This window comes from Condylostylus longicornis, unplaced genomic scaffold (assembly GCF_029603195.1).
Source record: "Condylostylus longicornis isolate FDR11 unplaced genomic scaffold, ASM2960319v2 ptg000004l, whole genome shotgun sequence".
Taxonomy (NCBI): domain Eukaryota; kingdom Metazoa; phylum Arthropoda; class Insecta; order Diptera; family Dolichopodidae; genus Condylostylus; species Condylostylus longicornis.
Window position 1 is genome coordinate 1,498,734 of NW_026577973.1, and position 22,950 is coordinate 1,521,683.

Below are 22,950 nucleotides of genomic sequence, written 5' to 3' on the forward strand. Positions count from 1 at the left end.
AATCAGATTTTACTTCATTCATTTTTGTCACAATATTGAATTTTTCGCTTTCGTTATTATATTTTGTTGTTTTTTTTTAAACTTTGTTACCTTTTTTTAAAAAACAGGTCAATTGTATTAAAAATAGTTTGTCTGATTCACTTTTTGTTTCCATACATGTTTTTTCCTCCTCAAACGACAAGTCGAGTTAAGATATAAATTTCTTTAACCAAAAGGGTTTTATCTCGAGGACTTAGCGATTTTTTAATGGCATGACATTTCTTTCTGCATGAAATATTAACTTTGCTTACCTTTCTATTAACTACAAATGTCATTTTTTGGAAATCTATAGCAACGATTTTTTTCTAGCGAATTTTATTGTTCGCGAACCATTATTATTTTGGCGAATATTCGAGGATATTTACTTCGAGTACTTATTCAGCATAACCTTATTAATTTGTCGAATGGACGTTTAATCTACCGATTTCGTTTTATTTACCGTTTCTAAGCAAAGAGCAAGTTTGTACTCGTTTTCGTGTATAATCTTTGAATTTTCTGATATTCAAATTAATGCACCTCAATTTAACCGTTTGAGTGCGGCACAAATTTTGTGGACATATGCCAAAAATGCGGTAGTACTTGGGTATATATAAAAAAAAATTCACAAACGTAGTTAAATAATTAGATCATAAATATTGTATTTTTAAATAAAAAACATAAGAAATAGGAATTATACATTTAAATTGTCTTTGATTTACTTCTTTGAAAACAATAAGAAAATTGAAATTTACAAATTTTCCTTGCAAAAATGGTTTGCTGCACAAAGCGCATGAAGCCCTCTTTTACAAATAGATCAAATTATAGAGCGAGCTATAGAGCGGCGACTGTATAAATAATGGTTGTACGATAAAAAAAAAAAAAAATGTTATATTGTACGAAAAAACTGTACATACCGCTAATGTAACCAAAATGATACAATAAATAGGAGCGCTATCAAACGGTTAAATTTTGTGATTTTTTTTCTCTTCATTACGAGAATTTGCAAATTGAGATATTAAAATGTCAAACAAAGATCTTTTTCTCTATTACAAATTTTATAAGAATTAACTATAAATTTACAGGGTGCGTATTGCCTAATTAATGATGTAGAAAACGGTAATGTGACATTTCGCATAATTCACACAACGCTGTTAAAAGTCAACAGAACAATCAAACGTCAAAGAATAAAAAATAAATAATTAGATTTTCTATACTAAGGTCTATGGAAAATGGATAATTCAAAAAATTTAAAAAATGATATTTATAACTCAACTTGGAGCTCTATTGAAGATGTGTCTGTCATTCAAGCACTGGGAAATTCATTTGACTCAAATGAAGGTAAATATTACAAACATTTCAAAACACGAATACGTTCAAATATATAAGAAATTCTTATGTAGGTCCAAATAATCGATTAAGAGATGATGAGAACTATAGCGGATTTGATAGCAATTTGGGAGCAACGTGGGTGTATCCGATAAATAAACCAATAAGGCAATATCAATTAAGTATTTCAAAAAATTCATTGTTCAAAAACACATTGGTTGTATTGCCGACGGGTCTTGGTAAAACTTTCATTGCAGCTGTAGTTATGTACAATATATATCGGTGGTATCCAAACGGTAAAATAATTTTTATGGCTCCAACACGTCCACTTGTAACCCAACAAATTGATGCTTGTTGTAAAATTATGGGGATTCCAAAAACAGATATCGCAGAAATGACAAGCAAAGTCACTAGAAATAATAGGGGAAATGAATGGCATAATAAAAAAATTTTCTTCGCAACGCCACAAATCGTCCAGCGAGATTTATCTGATGCAAATATAGAATTTCCTTTCAAACATATAAAATTAATTGTAGTAGACGAGGCCCACAAAGCGAAAGGAAAATATGCTTACGTTGAAGTAATACAATCGGTTGTAGAAATAAACAAAAATTTCAGGGTATTAGCTTTAACAGCAACTCCAGGTAGAACTATAACTGATGTTTTGGAAGTTATTCGAAATTTACTGATATCTAATATAGAAATTCGTTACGAAAATTCACTCGATGTGTCTCCCTTTACTCATAAAAAAAATATTAAAATTATTACAATACCTTTAGGAAAAGAACTGCTTAGCATACGTGAGGAATTAATTAATTTAATTGATCCGTACCTACGTGCACTAATTGATGATGAAGTCATAAGCAGTAACGTCTGCAATATGTCCAAAGGTTGGTTGATAATGGAACAAAAAAAATTTCGTGAACGTTCAATGCACCAAAGGCATATAAATCACTCAAAAGTATCGTTAAATTTTTCAATTTGTATATCTTTGTATCACGCCCTAGAATTGCTTGAGAGGCATGGAACTAGAGTTTTATTAAACTACTTTGACGAAGGTCATTCTGAAAAGGAGAAATTTTTCGTTAGCCTAGACCAAAATATAAAAAAATTTGTTGAAAAACTACGACAGCAGACAGGAACGAATCCTTTATTGTATAATGATAATCCAATCCCCAATGGAAATATTCCTGATTTACCGATTGATTCGAATTTCGGACATCCGAAATTTGAGTACGCTAGAAACATTTTAATTCAGCATTTTCAAGTAATTTTAATCTAGAAATTTAGTGAATGAAAAAAGCTTTATAAACATTTTTTGCAGGAGAAGCCTGAGTCCAAAGTAATAATTTTTTGTGAATTTCGTGAATCAGTCATGTTGATGCATCGTATACTACATCAAAATTGTTCAGTTATCAAATCAAAATGTTTCGTCGGTAAATATTTTGCTTTTTCTAAATTTTTTACATAAATATTTTATCATATTTTAGGACAAGGTGGAACAGGGTCAATACGTGCTGTTACCCAAGCACAACAGTTAAAAGTTATGAAAGATTTTCGTGAAGGAGTGTGTAATACTTTAATTGCTACATCTGTAGCTGAGGAAGGTATTGATGTTGGAGAGGTTGATTTAATAATTTGCTTCGATATAAGTACGAAGAATCCAGTCAGGTTAATCCAGCGCGTTGGTAGAACGGGCCGGGGTCGACAAGGGCAGGTAATAATGTTGGCTGCCGAAGGAAAGGAACATTTAATATTAAAAGAGGTTCTAGCTAACAAAGACAAAACAACCTTAAAATTATTGAAAAGTCGCGAAATTAAGGAAGCTTTTTATAAACGGTCTCCAAGGTTGGTCCCACCAGAATTTGATCCCAAATGTATAGAAGTTTTTATGAAAGAATTGCAAAGTACGGAAAAAACGCAAAATTGCAAACAGGTGGCAAAACAATATAAAAGTAAAAGTAAAAAAACACAAATCTGTTTCCAGAAAAAGGATGTACGCAGTTATTTTAAACAAGTTCAACCAGATTTATCACAAGGAGAACTAGCTATATTTGACATGGAACAAATAAGTGAAAGGGATTGTAAAAGCGAAGAAAACACTATTTTAGAAATACGGGAAGAAATCGCATGTATGAGTAATTTTTACAAAGATTATGTTACAACCCAATTAGACAATACTGAATATGAAAATGAAATTAAGAACACATCTGCTGTGAGAGAATTAGAAAACAAATTCAAGAAACTTAATTATATGACCAGACAGTTAGATAAAGATATAAAAACATGTGATTACACTAAAAATTTGGATGAACTATTGAAATCCAAGGTGATCAATAAATCTATCAAAAGGTATGTTTTACTAAAAAATGGAGAATATATAAAAGAGAAATTTAATGCTGTGAATGGGTTATTGGCTACAGACGAAGAAAATGGTAGTAAACATACTATAAACACTTCTAAGAAAAAGATTCTTGAAACATATGAATTACTTGAAAGTGTTCTAGGAAATAAAATGGAAATCGAATATTTAATAAAAAGTTATGAACAAGAAAAACGTAAAGAAGAAATGCTGTTCAATTACAAAGCATATGTCACCAAAAATGTTATTGATTCGTTTAAAAGTTTAAAAAAAAGAAAACCTTTTGAAATGCTTGACACTGTTTACAAAAATGACTTTATTAATGAAGATGTGGAAAAATTTGAATCCATTGATATATTAAATATTACGAATGAAACTAATAAAAATGATGAAAAACTATCAATAACAGAAGATACGGTATTACCAGACATCGATCAGGATTTTGATCATTCCGAATGTGATTCAAAGTATGCAAGTCAGTGGAATATGTCAAATGATATTAAAATTGAAAGCCATTCGACATCTGATTCAAAATTTTCAAACCAAGCTCAATCTAATTCAGATGTCATTGAAGAGGTTGAAAACAAGAAAATATTGCTAAATAACAACTTTCCTACAGTCACATCTACGCCAAAACTCTTATCAAAAGAAGAAAAGCAATTTTCGAGAAACCCACCAAGACCAAGGCATATAAATTATCAAGAGATATTAGATAATAAATCTACAGCAAAAAATCAAAATCAAATTTCATTACATAACTCAAACAAAAAAGCTGCAGAATTAAAAAAATCTATACTTCCAGAAAAAATTTGTAGTGAAATTTCAATAGATTTATTTGATGACGATTTTGATTTCGTTTTTGGTGAAAATGAAAATATTGACACAAACACTGAGCGACAATATGAAATAAAAAATTGTGAGAAAATAAATTCTGATAACTTTTCCGAAACTGCCGGTCTAAAACAAAATATTCTACATACAAAATCGGATAGTAATGATGAAAATAAGCTAGATTTTATAAATAATCAATGCGAAATAGAAGGAAACCCTGTGAGCAACACAAATAAATGTACTACATTATATAATACTGATAATATATTTGAAAATTTCAGCAAAGAAAAAGAATTTGATGAAAAATCTATGATATCAATAAGTCAAATTTTAGAAATTGTAGGAAAAAAAGAATCTACTGTAAACAAACTTAACGTGACTAATCCTGAACTAGAAGATTTTGATATCAACGACTTTGCAGAACCGTTTGAGGAAGAGGAAAATTATATGTTTAACGTTGACACATTTGAAAACATATCTGCTGAAGGTCGCAATAATTTCAAAAATAATATTGAAAATACAGAAAATCTGAATAATAAAATATATTCCAAGCAGTCCATAACAAGTAATAAAAATGTAAATGTTGATATGAAAAAAGTAACTGCAACTATAAATGGTATGAATGATTCTTTTATTGCCAAAAATAAAATGTGTATGTCTCCAAAAGGTAATCAAAAAAGGAATGATGTAGCAATTGATGAAATATCACCTTCGCTTATAAAACGTACAACAAGTCGCTTAAAATTACAAAACGCGTGTGAAACGCGTTATTCAAATTCAACAGAAAAAATTCTTAAAAAATTAAGTTGGGACGGTTTTAAGGAGGATAATCTTGGAAATGAAACTCAAAATATCAATAGCACTTCACAAATTAAGCCAGTAAAAAAAAACTTTAAGATAATTTTTAGTTCGGATTCTTCAGACTTGGAAAGCAGTATATGTCACAATGGGCTGCAATCAACTAACATTCAAATTTCTTCAACTCCTTTAAAAGAAAAATGCAACAGAAGTCGACAGAAATTAAGAGTTAAAAGAAAAACGCGGTTGAAGAGATGTAATTTCATAGATGATGAAGCGGCTCACAGCAGTTTGAATAGTCAAGAAAGTGAAGGCAATGAGTCTGATGCCTATGATTCTATTATTGCAAAAGATGATGAAACAGAAAACTTTCTGGACTCTAAAATTTATCTTAAATATATACAAACAACAAAGTAATTTAAACTGATTTCAAGCAAATGCGATTTTAAAATTTTTTTATTTCAGGAGTCCTCAAATATTACGAAATAATGGTTTCAAATTTCCTTCGCCCCGTCAATACAATGATTTGTCAAAAATTTTATCTCAACCAGCAAATGATGCGGATGATATCTTGGATTGTAATGATTCCTTTATAGTTGGCGACGAAGAGTTTAGTGAAAGTGAGGAAAGTGAAATGTCACCGTTATCGAAAGCGGAAGCTATATTACAAAAACGAAAACGTGAAAAATGTAAAAAGTTATTAAATATACAACCAAAAAACAAAAGAAGGAGACGTATATTACATGATATAATAGAAATTTCAGATGATGAAAAAGGATGATTTGTAGCAATATCTTAACAAAATGTTAATTATACTGCATTTAGAGAACTAATTTTATTAGCTAAAAATCAATTAAATATTTCAAAATTTTTTCTACATTATAGTAATTAAAATTATTTAATAAATATCACAAAAACTTAACGTAAAATTTTGCTTTTTATCTTATAATTAAAAATTTTGCAATAATTGCAAAAAATTTATTTTCAAAACATTCTAATTTAAGCTTTCAACAGTGTAGTACAGCACATTAAAAATCGTAAATATCGATCAAACAAATTTACTTATAACGTCTCAGATTTTTTAAAATAACATTTCCTACATAAATAAGTATATACTTTATGTACATACATTTGTATATGAAATGGATTATTGAAATCACCCTCAATATAAATCATGCAATGACAATTTTATGAAAATAAGTATAACAAAGATAGTTACTGAAACACATTGTTTGAAAAATGTTCTGGAAAAAGATTTGTATAAGATATTACCCTCCTGGTGAGACTTGTTACTATAATTTGCACTTACTATATATTGATACTTATTGATTAAATTGTATTTTGATAATTCTAGGAATAGCTGTATGCTATAAGCCTTTAGCAGCAGAGGAAAAAATAAAACATATAGATTTGCTAGATTTGAATGTTAAGTAATTTTTTTACCCTAAAATGTAAATTAAGCTGTAAATTACCCTTTTTAGAACTAATATTGAAGAATTGACACAATATATAATTGCCAATGATGATATAATTACGTCCGATTTGTACATACCTTTGCGGAATGCTTTAGATAAAATTCAAAAGAAATTAAGAGAACCAACTAAAATCAAATTTTATTTACACAAAACTATACAATCTCATATATTACCACTTACTAACATAAATTTTGATAGAAGCGACAAATGTTTAACGGGAAGTTATGATCGAACATGCCGTTTAATAAACACAACTTCAGGAACTGAGGAACGTTGTTTCAGGGGACATGAAAATGTGGTTTTCTCTGTTGGATTTAATTATCCAATTTGGTAAAATATAATCTTTCATTGAATTATTTAGGTAAAAATTATTTTATTTTATATAATAAATTTGTAATCTAGTGATAAAATTATAACTGGATCATTCGATAAGACAGCAAAAATTTGGAGTTGTTCAAATGCTTCGTGTTTAAATACATATTACGGACACTCAGCAGAAATTGTTTCTGCTGAATTTAATCCCAACAATTTTGATGTTTTAGTTACAGGATCTATGGACAAAACTGGACGTATTTGGCATGTAGAAACTGCCCAAGAAATTGGAGTTTTAGATCAACATACAGGTGAAGTTATAGCAGCGAAATATAGCAGGGAAGGGCAGCTAATTTTAACTGGATCTTTTGATAACACTGCTTTTATTTGGGATACCAGAATGAAAGAGTATATTTTATTTATACCGAACTACATACATATACATATCATTTTAATATTTTATATTGATTTAAAAAATGACGAATATTTTAGAGCAATAGCGCATTTAAACGGACACACAGCAGCACTCAGTAATTGTGTATGGAATTTTCCGGGAAATTTGGTAGCAACAAGTTCACTTGATGGAACAGCCAGAATTTGGGATATTAGAAGCCTTATTGGAGATCAGAGCTTATTTCTAATTAGGGGACATGAGGATGAAGTTTTGGATATTACTTTTGATTATTGCGGCAAAAGAGTTGCAACTTCAAGTAGTGATACTACTGCAAAGGTTTGGAGCATTGAAGGAGACCTTAATTTATCAGCTATAATGACTGGTCATAGTGACGAAGTTTCCAAAGTTCTCTTTAAATTAATAAAGTTATATTTAAAGTTAACAATAATTTCATGTAGGTGTGTTTCAGTCCTTCTGGTTGTTTGCTTTTAACCGCCTCAGCAGATAAAACTTCCAGGTTGTGGTTTTCAGATACTGGAGTTTGTTCCCAAGTTCTAGCCGGTCACGAATCTGATGTTTTTTCATGTGGGTTCAACTATAAGGGGGATATTGTAGTCACAGCTTCTAAAGATAATACATGTAAAATATGGAGATGATATGACTGGTATACGGTTAATTTAGATGTTGAAAGTGAGTGATAAATGTGTATAGCCAACTAAAATGTTGAACAATTCGTTAAAAGAATTTATGACAAACAATTTCATAAAATAATTAGCTTGAACTTTTATTATTTATAGAAGATTAATAATTTTCTTTCTTTTTGTGATATATATAAACATGTATAGCAAGTATTATCATACTGTGGACATAATATAGTATACATTGCATTATTTTGCAATTTTTTTCTGAAGAACTAATTTTAACTTACATGTATTTATTTTAAAATAAAAAAATTAACTTAAACATTTTGTTATTAAATTAACTCCATTGTTTATGTTTGTTCATCGGTTAGTTCAAGAAATTGAGTACACACATCTCGACTGCATTCCCCTTTGTTATTAAATAGAAACTTATAATAATGACCGTCAGCACATATCACTAAAAAAAATAAAAATTTCGAGATTCGTCACTATTTACTTTTTACTTTATTTCTATTTAAGAAAAGTGTAAGTATTCCTACCAATTACAGAGTTTGAATCAGTTCCAAACGCACAGATGCAAGGGCCTTGTGGTATAGAAAATTTACAGAAACTCCACTGACTGGAAAAATATTTGGGTATCATTGGAATATTCAACTCTTTTTGCTTAGGTTCCTCTAAATTAAAAATATGTATCGTACCATGATCTGAAGATACTACCAGCAAAGTTGATGAGTGATTAAAATTAATGCAATATATTGTTGCCTATTTAAAATTCATAATATAGTTGCAGATCTGCTAGAATCAAAACATATTTTAAAACTTACTTGGTTGCTTCCTCTTCTTAATTCAGCGACTCTTTTGCCATTTTCAGTGTCAAAAACGCGAATCAATGTTCCTTTTTCACTAGCTGTTGCCAGACGTGTACCTTGCAAATTTAAAGCTATGCAAGTTATTGTTGCTTCATGAGCATTTACATCTAAAGGGGCTCTTTCTGTATTTGCTAAATCTACTATCTAACAGTTATGGAATTATAATTTTGCTAATCCATTTCAATACTTCAAAAGTACCTGCACATGACCATTACGCCTTCCTGGAAAAGCCAATAAACTTTTATTACTATGCGGACACAGCACACAGAGTCCTAGTGGATTTGTACTTGTCTCAAAAACATGTAACTGTTGAGGCTGTTGTGTGAATGTAAAAACTTTTATAACTCCTTCTAAAACAACAACAATTCTATCACGCCTAAGGCGCACTGCCTTAACCGGCTGATTAAAATCAATTGAAATAGCTGGCGCTTTTTTTAAATCATCCCAAACAATAACTTTATTTGGTGGATAGAGTGGTCGAATACCCCCTCCAACTAACGCCAGATAATTGCATCGGAAAAGCATTTCAACATGTCCCAAACCTCCTAAATATATCAATGAATATGTCATAATTAAATAAGAAATAAAAAAAACCTTCGGAGAAATATTGCCGCTCCTTTTCTTTTAGTGGGTCACAATTATAAACTCGAAATCCAGTGTCTGTAGCACAAGCGAAACACCCTGCAAGAAATTATTTTATAACTAGTGCCTTATTTACTCCAAAGATTTTTCACCATGGTCTTGATTAAATCCTGCGTATAAAAGTCCATTGCCTATATTAAGATCGGATAAGTTCATTTCTTCTTAATTTATAGGTTTGTTTCACGGATTAAATTAATAAATTCAAAAGATATGCGAATAAATTTAGATATCATTCAAATGTCAAAATAAAGATTTTTTAAAATTTTTTTAAACTAGCTTTCATTTTAGTTGCTGCATTGACTGTTTTCGAAATTATTTTGTTAATGACATTCCACGCTGTGAAGAAAAAACTGCCTAAGTACAGAAATTAAAATTTTTCTATTATTCAATACAAATCTAGCAACTAAAAATGTCAAAGGTAGTTTTTATTTCAAACTTTAGCTTAATAAATAATTACATTAAAATAAATACTAAAATTACATTAACAGTATACGAAATGGATTTTATTCTAAAATTTTCAACGTAATAACCCATAAGTCAAATAGCGGCGCATCTGTTATTTTAAAAGTAGCCAGATTTATTATTAAAATTTAAACGAGTTTTTTTTTAATTTTTATCTCGTGAAGGAGCCTAATGTTAAATCAAAATAAATCTTGAATAACTAATTTTTTGAATACGGAAAAAATTTCACGGTTTTTTGCTTGTAACATAACTGTACGTGTTCTCAAAAATTACCGTATGTATATGAACTTTGCTTTACCTAAATTTAAATGGAAGATATCAGTTATGTCACATTTTCGGTAATGATTGTCAATTATTATCATAATGTCATGTTTTCATTTTAATAGTGTCATGTTTTAATTAATTTCGAGTTTAAAGTAAAGAAAACACTCTTTTACTGGAAGATAAACCTAAAAAGCTAATAAAATATTAGAATGACAAATAACTTAAAAACTAAGGAACTTAAAAGTGGAGAAATAATCGCATATAGTGAATATGCAATACGAAATAATGCATCGGCAGTAGATTATTGCAAAACTTCCTTGTGCGCTTTATCAGGATGTTGTGCAGGTAGGTTTTGTTAATACATGTACCATATTTTTAGAACTTGTCTTAGAATTTCGATTTAAGGAATTTTGGGACTGACTGGAATAATTGGATTTTTATTTTATATTTTATCGGCCCTGGGCTTATGGGGTTTAATTTTATTGAAATCAGGCTCAACATGGCAAAAATATTTCGTTAGCAGACGAAACTTACTTACGAATGGATTTTTAGGAGGATTATGTACATATGTTTTATTTTGGACATTTTTATATGGGATGGTACATGTTTATTGAAAAGTAGTAATGCTTCAAACAAGCAGTTCCAAAACAAAAATTTATAGTATATGGTTTTCTTAAAAATATAAAAATCAAGAAAAAAAATGCTTGGAAAACAAATATGTATGTATTTATGTTGTAAAATGTTTAAATCGAATTGAAGTGGAATGAAAAATGAAAATTAAGCACAGATTTTTTTTTTTTTGTAATAGTAGAAAAATTTTTTAATGTAACATATCAAGACCAAGAGAAATTTGATTTAAATTAAATTCATTTTATTCAAACCTATCATTATGGCGCTTAAATGACCTATTAAGTGACCATATAAGTATGACCATATAAGGTGTATTGGCTAGTTTAGCGAAACTGTTGCAGAAGATTATGAAGATACCCTTAAAACACTTTTTTCAAATTTTAACTTATTTGAAAACTATCCAAGATAAAATTCCCCTGTAATTTTTTTACATACTTATAGATCATACACTTTTATATACATACATATGTATAATTGGCAATGACGTACAAGACTGTGTGAAAGGAAGCTAAAATATGATTTTAATAAACTAAATAGATAATTGGTCAAAAAGTAACATGCTTAAATTAAATATTGGAAAAACAAAAAGTACGTTAATTAATAAAAAAGTGGAAATAGTAGATGGTGAGAAAATTAAAATGGTTGATTAAATTAAATATTTAGGTGTTATTTTCGACAGCAATCTTAAATTCGTTGGACATATTGATTATATTTGTAAAAAATTTCGAAACGGCTAAATTATTTTAGAATTATTAAAAAAAACTGACAATAATAAATGCCATACATACATATATACAATATAAAATTAAGCCACATCTTTAATATTGCTTGTTAATCCCTTTTATGGCCACAAAACAATTAAAGGGTAGACTTCAAAGAATGCATAACAAGGCGATGCGGAGAATCCTGAAAGTTTCTAGATATACGTCAATTAACTTTATGCTTAAAACGCTGAAATGGCTAACGGTAGAGCAGAAAATTAAAACAAATGTGCTCGTTCTTGTTTTCAAAATTAAACATATAATTTATCATAATTATTTATGTGAAAAATAAAATTATGCGGGCAAACATCACAGCTACAATTTGAGGAGTAACGACAATTTCCGTCTTAGCCTTCTACAGGGCAATACTACTAATTTGAAACGGGTTTAAAATGTATAACGATATACGAATAAATAAACAAAAAAGGAAGTAATAATAATATGAGATTGTATAAATAGTTATATTAAATAAATAGAGAAAATAAAATAAAAAAAAACATACATTTTTCTGTAAAAATTATTAATAACTCACATATTCAAATCATGGGTACCCATATATCTAGTAATATAATAGTAATGTTTGAAGCCAACGTTAAATATTGTTGTTTTTTGTTTTTATTTTTTACAACATAAAAAGTGTTGCCAGAAATGGTTTGAAAATATAATTATAATTAGAAATTTATGTGAGTTATTTTAAACAAACATTATATTAATTTTTCAACAATATACTTACATATGTATATACATACACATGTATTTTTAATTTAGACATACATAATTATTTCTTAAAAATTAAAATAAATTATATTTTCTTAATATTTCTGAATTATTGACCGGAAAACAAAATAGTTTTGGTTAGATGCTGGCGCAGTGCTGGTTAGATGGATAGATTAGGTCCCTCAATGCAAAAGATGTCCAATCTTTGGCCACACACAACACTATTGCAAAAGATAATATACTTGCGTTAAATGTGTCGCAAATCACCCAACTGAAACAAGTGAGCTAAAAAAAGAATACAGTGCAAGATGTGCAAACGGCTTAGGTGATCACCAAAGCTATAGAGGCTGTAAGATAGGAAAAAAATATCATAAACAAAGAAAGTCCAACAAAGTGAGTAACAAAAAAAGTTTAATCGAAGAACAAGAGAAATAGCAAAGAACAACATACGTTAACTTCTTCATCTACAGCACACACGTTTCAAACTGATTTCAATTACCAATCTTATATAACAACTAATAAATATGTATCTGTTTTATCATACGCCACATCTTGAAAATAAGGCTAAAGATGATACAGCTATTTTAGTTAGAAAGAACATTACTCTCAATCGAGTTTGAGTTAAAATACTAACTCCATAGAGACCTATCGATACAACACTATCAAATACTAAGTTCTTACCTAACAGATAGAAAATTTAGAGTGCTTATGATTGCGAATATTCCAAACTTACATAAGTATAAGCAGGAGTTCTCCAAGTAAGTGTGCTTGGACACTGTACCTTATATTGTCGAGGACATATCCTCAAAATAACAATGTGTCAACGGCAACACCACGCTCCTCAATAACGCAGATCCAAGTATTAAATTTACAAAAATTGGAAAATTGGACAAGCAATCTACAAAAATTGGAAAATTGGGTAAAAAAGTGGCGAATAAAATTAAATGAAGCTAAAGCTACACTTGTTAATTTTACAAATAGGAAAATATCGCAATTACCTATTCAAGTGAATAGTGCAATGGTACCGTACTCAAATAGTGCCAAATAATTAATAATGACTCTGGACACCAAATTAAGGTGGAAGGAGTATAAAAAAATTAAAAAAGATAAATTTAACATAAATTTAACATAGTATAAAAAATTACATTGGCTTTTAGACAAGAACTTCGATTTTTCAACCAAAAATAAAATTTTAATACATAAACCAGTGCTAAAACCTGTGCGGATGTACGGCATACAAATCTGGGGGTGCGTAAAACAAACAAAGTGCTTCAAAACATTAACAATGCACCTTGGTATATGAGAAGTTATGATATACATAAAGATTTATTAATTGAATTAGTCGAAACCGAAATTATCAAAACGGCAGTTAAACATAAAAATAGAATCTCACACACCAAAGTGGAAATCCAGAAACTTATCCACAGTAATAAGAGCGACTTACGACGCTTAAAAAGAACGAAGCCCTGTCTGATCAAAACTTAGTATAAGAAGATTCAAGGAATCAAAGATTGCTAAATCCTTATTCAATTTATAGCATTAGTTGGTCAGAATAACAAAAATATAAAAAAAAATCTAATGTTAAGCGTTTTATTTTATGATAAAGTCTAATTTTTACATACTCAGTGTTATTACTTTTATTAAACTTAATCCGTGGTTATCTAAAGGCTGTCGTTTGGCTCCGATTTGAAAATTTGTCCCCGGCTCATCCCTTTGCATTTTGGCTCCGATTTTGTTTTTTCCTTATGCAGACCATAACAATAATAGAAAATGTAATTTCTAAATAAAAAAAAACTTTCTGGCAATTTAAAAATTTGTTGACAAACCCTTGGCTAACGAAATTATATATGTACATATAGTTTTCCAGCTAATTCAAAAGCCGCCACCTATCTTTTTGCAGTCAAATTATTCAGTTAGTTAGTCAAAATGTCAAATAACCAAATTGTAATAAAATTGCTCGACGTCGGCAGATGAAATATGTTTGTATTATGTTTATTTTTCAACAGACGATAATATTGCAAGTTCGCTTTTTCAACACCATTTTAATCTACGTATAAGGAAAGGAATAAGGCAGTAAACATATGATCAGAAAAAAATGTCATAATCATTTTAATGATGTTTTTTTTAATACTTCAAGGTATTTTCTGATAACTAGAGCGTATAATGTAAAAAAAACGTATATGAAGTTTCATGTAAAAAATATTATTTTGAATTTAAATTTTTGTTGTGATATTTTTTAATTCGAATTTATTTATTAATTTGTTCAAAGTTTTTGTTTTTCCAATTTTTTTTAGTATTCGAACCATAAAGAAATTGTTTTTTTATGAAATATAGGAATTGGCCCCACTTTTTTGAAAATGGCTTCCTTTTTTGAATATTTCTGCTCCCCAATAAGATCGAAAAATTAAAAGACAGCCCTGAATATCATTATCCAAATGATGAATGTATCAGTTTTAAAACTTTAAAATTAAATGAAAGAAACAACGAAACAAACTCACTGTGTATGATGTTATATACGTTAAGTCGCCCCAAAGACATTGGTCTGCTAGTATAAAAAAGTTTTTAAAAACTTTTAAAACTTCACTTTTTGCATGCAAAGGATCTGGGATAATACTTTTTGAATAAAAATGAGAGAAAATGATGTCGTTGTCATTTTCTCAATGTTTAAAGTTTTGTGAAGTAAAAATCCATTTTTTAAAAACTTTGAAAATTTTACAGCTGCCGAAACATATGTTTTTCTTGATTAGGTCCGAAGGTTTCAATTACAAAAATTTTTCATTAATAATAATTTTTTTTCAAAACTTTTCAATTAAAAATAAAATAAAAAAAATGAATTCACAACTGGTTTTTTCTTAATTTAACACTTTTATAATCTAAAATCGAAATTTTTAGTTTTTTATATTTGTTTAAGTTTGATAAATACTTTGAAATTTGACATTTATCACCTATTTATAAAGTTTTTAAAAGTTTTTGAGAGAAATTTCGTCATTGTTTCTCTTTTTAAAGTTTTTGCAAGTTAAATCCCAGACAGACCTAATATTTATATTATAATTTTTTCAATAATTTTGCAGAACATTTTAATAAATATTTGTATAGATATTCACCCATATTCTGGTGACCGTATCGTGTCGTATGGGAAAATACCATCACGTCACGTCCAAGTTATTGTATACAATATGACAAAATTTATGAACTTTTACAAATAGTTGTTTTCATGTATTATAATATTCTTGTAAAGGAGTTGTTCTAGCAATCTTATGTCAAATTGTCACTTGTTTTGCTAAAATAACGTGTCAAAAAAATGTGAGCTTCCAAATTATTCATAAAACTTTTTACGGCAAATGGGTAAATATAAAATCCCACTAAAGAAAAAAAAAGATGGGTACCATTATATTAGTCTCATACGTACATATAGGTTTTCTTCAGTCTTATTTAAATTATAAAACAATAGACGCGGCCGCGGTGACGTTACATTTTTAAAAGTCAAAATTATCCAGCAAATCTTGTCTTTATTAGATCATGTATTGTTCAAAATTCAAAATTGACATCTTGCGATATGTCATATTGTCACCATTTTATTAATTATTTTGCATTTGCTTGATTTCGGATGTCGGTTTTTCATAGAGTGAGTTTGTAGCCATTGCAATTTTTAAAAAATAAATCCAGGGTAAATAGCAAAATTTAAGATCATACAGGGAAATATCTTTAAATTCTCCGAAAATTTAAATATGATTGTAAATGCGGATGAAGAAAAACAAAGAATTCGGTGTTTTTTCGATATATCCTTAGGTGGATTACATTGTGGAAGGGTGAGTATAATTTAAGGAAGGAAAAACAGATAAATCTTATTAATAAATTCATCTTAAAAAGTTTGCTTCATAAATTACTTCAAAAATCTTATACTTCGCATTTCGAGATGTGATTTATAAGTTTCTTATGAAAAATGATAGAAATTAACTATTTTTAGATTACAATTGAGCTATTTAATGATATCGTACCGAAAACAGTTGAAAATTTTCGAGCCTTATGTACAGGGGAAAAAGGTTTGGGAAAAACGACGAACAAGCCATTACATTATAAAAATGTAATTTTTCATCGAGTTGTTAAAGATTTCATGGTTCAGTCAGGTGATTTCTCTGCAGGAAATGGAACAGGGGGTGAATCAATATTTGGAGGAACTTTTGACGGTAAGAAATTTTCAACTCTTTTTCAAAAAGTTACAAATTTCATTTAAATTTTTTATAGATGAAAACTTTGAATTAAAACATGACAAACCATTTTTGCTTTCTATGGCTAATAGAGGAAAAAATACAAATGGGTCTCAATTTTTTATGTAAGTTTTTTGAAATAGATAACAATGTCTATTGAGATGATTTATCGTTTTATATATTTTAAATAATCACAATTTCATTAATTTTTTGCTTTAATTGATACGTCTATTTACTTAAATATGTCTTCATAATTTATGATATACAAATTTAGCTATGTTTAAAAATACTGGGTGGAACTTACACGTAAAAAAAATTGATTTTAAATGTTAAAAAATCCTATTGCGGATGATCTTTAATCAAGGATACATTTATAAAGCAAAGTGTTGATTGTGTTAAACAAACCACATTGTAAAATATTAAAAAATGCTAGCTACACTACATTCACTACTATCCACTTAACTTAGGGATTACAAAAGGATGGCTCAACCAGCCAGATCTTCATATTACTAAATTCAGCTAATAAAAATCAATCAGAATGTTCCTTTATTAAAAAAAAATTATAAAAATAAGTAGTATTGTTGTTAAAATATTCTCATATTTTTACTTCAACACATGATCAACACTAGTAACTGTAACAAAGAAATCCAACCAATATTGTTCTTTTGTTTTTCTCATTGTAGTACTACGCAACCCGCACCACATCTTAACAAGTAAGTACAATTATAGAAGGTTAATATCCAAAAGCTCTGACATATTTTATATCTTCTAGTGTGCACGTTGTTTTCGGACATGTTGTTGCCGGACATGATTTGGTAAGGCAATTGGAGCAGTTACCAGTAGATCGAAATTCCCGTCCTTTACAAGATGCCGTAATTTCAAATTGTGGACAGCTCGTTAAACAACTCAAAGGTTGGTGGTTTTCTTAAATTTCAATTTATTTTAAAATGTTTTTTTTTTTTTTTAATTTTTGCAGTGAAAAAAGATAAAAAAAAAAAGAAACATGCTTCATCCAATGATGATAATTCTTCTACAGAAGAATCAGATTCTGAAAAAAAAAGACGGAAGGAAAAAAAGAAAAAAAAGGACAAAAAGAAATCAAAAGACGAAAAGTAAGTTTATTGGCTTTTGATATTGGTTTTAAAATTCACAAATAATTTGCAGCGTCGAAAAAGAAGAACCAGATCAGGTCAATCAGAAAGAAGACGATAATGAAACTGAAGAGGGAGAAATTCATCCAATGGTAACTGTGACGAAAATTGATCCGAATGAAATACCGGAGGCAAGAAAATATTAAAATTTTATATTTGAATCTCATTCGAATTAACATTCTTTCTTTCAAAGGTTACAAATAAATTTTTAATGAGAGGCGGTGATATTAATAAAGATAATGAATCAAGAAAGAGAGAGGACTCTGAAAAAAGATCGCGAAATCGGAGAAACTCGAGGGAGCGTGGCAAAAATGGAGATCGTGACCGTAGAGTGGACGTTCGAAGCTCATTTGGTTGGTCAAAAAGAAGAATACCCATGTCCCGAAGTGGTCGAGCGATCAAAGGTCGTGGGGTTTTTGTAAGAAATTGCGTTTTTAACTCTAAATAAAAATATTAATTTACTTCTTGTTGTTGTAGAGATATCGTACTCCCTCTCGTTCCCGTAGTCGAACAAAAAGCCAAACTCCTCCTCATTGGAAGCAAGCGCAAAAGCGAACTATTAAATTTTCGGAACTTGAAAAAATTGAGCAAGAAAAAAAAGAACGTGAGCGTGAAATCGAAAGGCGTGTCGCTGAAAGAAAAAAAAGACATGAAGATTTAGCAAAAGAGTCTAAAAAATCATTTTATGAGTTATCGCATTCAACAACATATGATAATAAGTGCAAAGATTCGGTTGAACGGGAAATGGAGAAAAAACAATGTGAAGAAGAAGAAAATTTAAGGGAACAATTGAAAAGGCAAAACGAGAATAAGGAAAATCGTAAGTCAGTCGACATGAACGCCTTAGATTATGAGGCACAAGGAGGAAGTGATAACGAAGATATTGCTGTTGATTCTGAAGTTAAGAAAAAGGATAAGGGTGATGTAGATGAGAAGCAAAAAAGCAAATCAAAAATCAGATCAGACGATAAAGAAAAATATAAAATCAAAGAAAAAGACAAATCAATTGATACATCGAAGGTAAGTGAGAAAAGTAGGAGAGATCGAAGTAGAAGTAAAAGCAGGAGTCGAAATCGTCGTACAAGTCGAAGTGGAAGTCGAAACCGGAACCGAGATAGAAGATCAAAATCTACAGATCGCCGTGAAAGGCGCAATTTAAACTTTCGATCCCCTATTCGACGAGGTAATATATCCAATCGCCGTGATCGAAGTTTTTCTGGTAGATATAGGCAAAGATCACGTTCGTTTGAACGTCGTGATGACCGTTGGAGAGATAGGAAAAGATCTAATTCTAGATCTCCTAAAAGAAGACGGGATGAAAGCCCTCGCAATAGAAGATCACGAAGATCGAAAACGCCTACTAATCGAAGATCTTCGCGTTCGAAATCTAGATCCCCAAAAACAGAAAAAAGAAAAGATGAAATTGAACGAAATTCGCCTCCTAAAAACACTGAAGCTGAAAAGGATAGATTAACCAAGGAAAAAATGTTGAAAAGAGCTGAAGCTTTGCAACTATTTAAAGATCACATGAGAAAAGAAATTGCCAAAGAGGAGGAAAAACGTGCAGAGAAGCTAAGACTTGAGGAAATCGAAAAAGAAAAAACTGCTAGAGAACTTGAACAATTAGAAAAACTTAAGCAAGAAACTTTAGCTAAACTAGAAGAACATGAAAAGTTGAAACAATTTACTGCTGCTAAAAAGATTATTGAAGCAGTTGTTAATGTGGCCAACAATACTAAACTTTCAACTCGAAAGAAACGTTCTAAAGATAGCTCAAACGAAGAAAATGATGATGAAAAAAAACGGGAAAAAAAGAAGAAAAAATCTGACAAAACTAAAAAGGCTAAAAAACGTGCAAAGTCATCATCTCGTTCGAACTAAACTTATTTAATTAAAAGTAATATAAATTGCTTGATAACATTTATTTTAATCAAAACGTAAAAAAGTCAGTGCTTATCAATTTTGAATTAAATAAAGATATTAAATAATAAATTAATGGAATTAACTTTTTATTTTTTGCAATAATATTTTAGCTCCAGTATGTGGAGACTTTTCCAAAGTATTCGTGTGTAATTTAAAATTTTTTTTGAAATATTCTTGCTTTTCTTTATCTAATGCTTCAAACAATAAAATCAATACAAAACAGCCCCGGTTTTTAGCAATCCACAACCCAATTGTATTGTCAGAAAGATTTTTTAATAATTCTTCAGCCAAAGTTGCTTCCCCTTTTTCTTTTCTTGTAATATCTTGCTTTAGAATTTTTTTCAGTACATGATGCATCCCAGTATCCTCAATTGCTAATTCTTCGACGCAATTTTCAACTTTCCAGGTTGGTGAAGATATTTCCATTGATATTAATTGAAATATTTCCCGACTTTTATCACCTGAAATTTCTTTTAAAAATGCACTTACAAGTAAGCCGATGCTGCTATTTGAAATGCAAATTCTGGGGTTTTCTTTAATTTTTTCTAATATTAACTGCTCTATTTGCTCAAATATTTCGTTTCTTCTCATTTTTTTGTCTTTTTTACTATAGATTAGTCCGTTATCTAAAAAGTTTATAAAATTTGGGTGGAAAATTTCTTTATCTGCTGGAGAAATAAGCCAATGTAATACTTTTCTTCCGTACTGATTTGTAAGTATTTCATGGAAACTTTCCATCAAAGGATCAATTATTAACTTTTTCACAGCCTTAGTGTCATCCAATCCATTGACAATTGCCAAAATTAATTGATGTCCATGTTCGTGAGTACAAATTTTTAATAAATGATCCTTCAAAATTTTTAATATAGCCCGGCGTTCTTTTGTTGGACTATACCAAAATATATAAATTGCGGATTTTGCCCCATTTTTTGTGGTTACTAAATGTGGTATTACAGGAATACAAATTTTTATAAACTCGTCACAGTTCTCTTTACTTTTGCCTTCACGACATTCTTCTATGTATTCCAGAAGAATTTCATGTACCAACGAATTATCCATTGCGTTTTTATTCACTAAATGTGTTAGTTTATTCTTCACATTTTCCAAAATAAACTCTTTCGAGTTCTGTACTATATTATACGCATCATTAAGTTTTTGAACATTCAAATCTTTCATTTTTACAAGCAAATCAGAGTAAAATTCCTGTCTTAAACAAATTTTCTGATTCTTTGATGCTTTTTCAAAATAAATAGTGTCCATTATTTTACCAGCAATATTATGTGAACAAAGTTTGATAACAGATCCATATAAACTTTCAATCAGTTGAGATATTGCATCTTCGCTAGCGTATTTAAGCATTGTAGTTATACAAAAGTGTGCATAACGTGATTGCATCATACTTACAGTTATGGGTAATAATTCTAAAAAATAAAAAAAGCCGTATTTAAGTGCATATTCTAATTTAATAAACATGAAGTGTGTATTGTTAAACCTGAGCATATTATATTTCTGATTTTTTGTGGTGCATATCTGAATAAACATTGTATTATTCTTGATGTATCATGAGCTAATACAAATTTTTGCATGCAATTGGCTTTCAAAAGTAAATCGAATAATTTTTCTGATAATTCATCTTTATTTGGTGTGTTTCTGCATTTCAGTTTTTCATATATAACTTTTACTTCCTTAATTAAAGTAGATAAATCTTTATACTTTCCTTCCTTACGTTTAATTTTTAGTATCTTTTTTTCTTTTTTAAATTGAGGCCAATTCGTTTTTTCCTCTGAATTGAATTTAGATTTTTGATAACTTTTTCCAAACATTTTCTTATCATTCTCACGTTTTAATTTCTCACCATTTTCAGATTTCTCATTTTTTAAGCTGTTTAATACTTGTAGTTTAGAAAATGTGGGTTTACTGGATTTAAGATCCACTTTTTGAATATGATTTTTATCTTTTCTTTTTTTGATCTTTGAAGATCTTTCTAAGCTTCCTCTAATCTTTTTTTCTTCCTTTTTTACTTTCATATTTAAATATTTTTAGCTCTGCAAATTTCCAAAATTATTAAGAAATAACACGTGCGATAATAAAACTACTACATAGATAAAATACATATGCTATATTTTTTGTCATTGCAATTTAAGAAAGGCATAAGTCATAAGATGAACATTTTACATTATATTTAACAAAAATACACTTCTGGCTAAAATATTATAAACTTACAAATGAATTGTCAAAAACATATGAGTTGCCAATTTACAACATTTTTTACGTAAAATAATAGAAAATTCCAACTAACCTGCTTAACCTGCTGTATAGTAACGCAACTTGCTTCTGTATTAACTTCCATTTAATTTGTAAAGTAACATAAAATAGTGGTATATACATGATAGCGTAATTATAACCAAACATGGAATGAACAAAACAAGTATATAAATTATATTATTTGGAAAATATCAACTGTAATTAGATTTATCAACGGCTTACACAGTCATTGTAATGTACATAATATTAACTTTAAGTATTTTTATTATTTAGTAAATATTTTTCTTTTTTTAACTTTTCATTCTTTATTTCATCGATAAAAAAATGTTTGTTGTTTTAAAGTTTTTGAATTTGTCATATGTTTAAGCAAAAAAAAAAATTTTTATCGGTTGCCAATAAAAAGGCAGGTTGAAATATTTTAGAATATTAGTAAAATTATTGTATATATTGAAACAATTATGCCAACAGCTTGCTTATGTAAACGCTCAGTCAAATTCGATATCCAAACGATATGTTTTATGTTAAACTTCAACTTTAACATAAAGTAACATGTTTTTTTCTTCTTGATTCCAAATAAGGAATGCTAAGAATATAATGAGACTCAATGTCAGTTTCAGTTCAATTCGCGCCTTCACCAAATATTTGGAATAAAATAAAAGAACATAGAAATATTAAGCAAAAATTTCTAATTTTCACTAATGTGATAAAGTAATCTGTATACGTGTGAAAATAATGTTATGGAATACATAAAATTCCAAACGATATTTCGTTGTTGCCCATTTTTTAACGATATTCCGTTCTCCCATAAAAATTTATTAATTGCCAAGAATCGATGTTTATTTGACAATAGTATTATGTCGACTTTGAAACCATTGATAGTTTCGATAATTAAAACTATCGA

The 22,950-nt window shown here is 29.1% G+C and overlaps 6 protein-coding genes across 7 annotated transcripts; 4 read left to right on the forward strand and 2 right to left on the reverse strand.

The window, feature by feature from the left end:
- The first annotated feature begins 1,188 nt into the window (after positions 1–1,188).
- On the forward strand, positions 1,189–6,257 carry LOC129607948 (Fanconi anemia group M protein). The gene is made up of 5 exons (XM_055519223.1): positions 1,189–1,356; positions 1,419–2,611; positions 2,669–2,780; positions 2,835–5,748; positions 5,801–6,257. The coding sequence occupies exons 1-5, from the start codon at positions 1,248–1,250 to the stop codon at positions 6,114–6,116; spliced, it is 4,644 nt and encodes a 1,547-aa protein (XP_055375198.1). The 5' UTR covers positions 1,189–1,247; the 3' UTR covers positions 6,117–6,257.
- A 222-nt stretch (positions 6,258–6,479) lies between these two features.
- On the forward strand, positions 6,480–8,193 carry LOC129610283 (dynein assembly factor with WDR repeat domains 1). 2 transcript variants are annotated; one of them, XM_055522822.1, is made up of 6 exons: positions 6,480–6,614; positions 6,690–6,765; positions 6,817–7,140; positions 7,213–7,530; positions 7,615–7,921; positions 7,975–8,193. In XM_055522822.1, exons 1-6 carry the CDS (start codon positions 6,575–6,577, stop codon positions 8,170–8,172), a joined length of 1,263 nt encoding a protein of 420 aa, XP_055378797.1. In that variant the 5' UTR covers positions 6,480–6,574; the 3' UTR covers positions 8,173–8,193. The 2 variants fall into 2 exon arrangements, with proteins under 2 accessions (XP_055378797.1, XP_055378789.1); XM_055522814.1 differs by having other exon boundaries at positions 7,213–7,921; positions 7,975–8,180.
- Positions 8,194–8,274: 81 nt separating this feature from the next.
- LOC129610297 (WD repeat domain phosphoinositide-interacting protein 3) lies at positions 8,275–9,945 on the reverse strand. The gene is made up of 6 exons (XM_055522834.1): positions 9,761–9,945; positions 9,621–9,707; positions 9,225–9,571; positions 8,982–9,170; positions 8,697–8,919; positions 8,275–8,614 (listed from the first exon to the last, which is right to left on the reverse strand). Exons 1-6 carry the CDS (start codon positions 9,822–9,824, stop codon positions 8,508–8,510), a joined length of 1,017 nt encoding a protein of 338 aa, XP_055378809.1. The 5' UTR covers positions 9,825–9,945; the 3' UTR covers positions 8,275–8,507.
- Positions 9,946–10,501: 556 nt separating this feature from the next.
- Positions 10,502–11,180, forward strand: LOC129611307 (ER membrane protein complex subunit 6). Its single transcript, XM_055524388.1, has 2 exons — positions 10,502–10,739; positions 10,800–11,180. The coding sequence occupies exons 1-2, from the start codon at positions 10,604–10,606 to the stop codon at positions 11,006–11,008; spliced, it is 345 nt and encodes a 114-aa protein (XP_055380363.1). The 5' UTR covers positions 10,502–10,603; the 3' UTR covers positions 11,009–11,180.
- A 4,874-nt stretch (positions 11,181–16,054) lies between these two features.
- LOC129608897 (peptidyl-prolyl cis-trans isomerase G) lies at positions 16,055–19,851 on the forward strand. The gene is made up of 9 exons (XM_055520670.1): positions 16,055–16,311; positions 16,470–16,689; positions 16,748–16,835; positions 17,394–17,423; positions 17,483–17,622; positions 17,687–17,822; positions 17,875–17,992; positions 18,055–18,279; positions 18,339–19,851. The coding sequence occupies exons 1-9, from the start codon at positions 16,231–16,233 to the stop codon at positions 19,740–19,742; spliced, it is 2,442 nt and encodes an 813-aa protein (XP_055376645.1). The 5' UTR covers positions 16,055–16,230; the 3' UTR covers positions 19,743–19,851.
- Positions 19,775–22,101, reverse strand: LOC129608900 (protein penguin). The gene is made up of 3 exons (XM_055520685.1): positions 22,084–22,101; positions 21,277–21,829; positions 19,775–21,205 (listed from the first exon to the last, which is right to left on the reverse strand). Exons 2-3 carry the CDS (start codon positions 21,809–21,811, stop codon positions 19,863–19,865), a joined length of 1,878 nt encoding a protein of 625 aa, XP_055376660.1. The 5' UTR covers positions 21,812–21,829; positions 22,084–22,101; the 3' UTR covers positions 19,775–19,862.
- Positions 22,102–22,950: the final 849 nt, after the last annotated feature.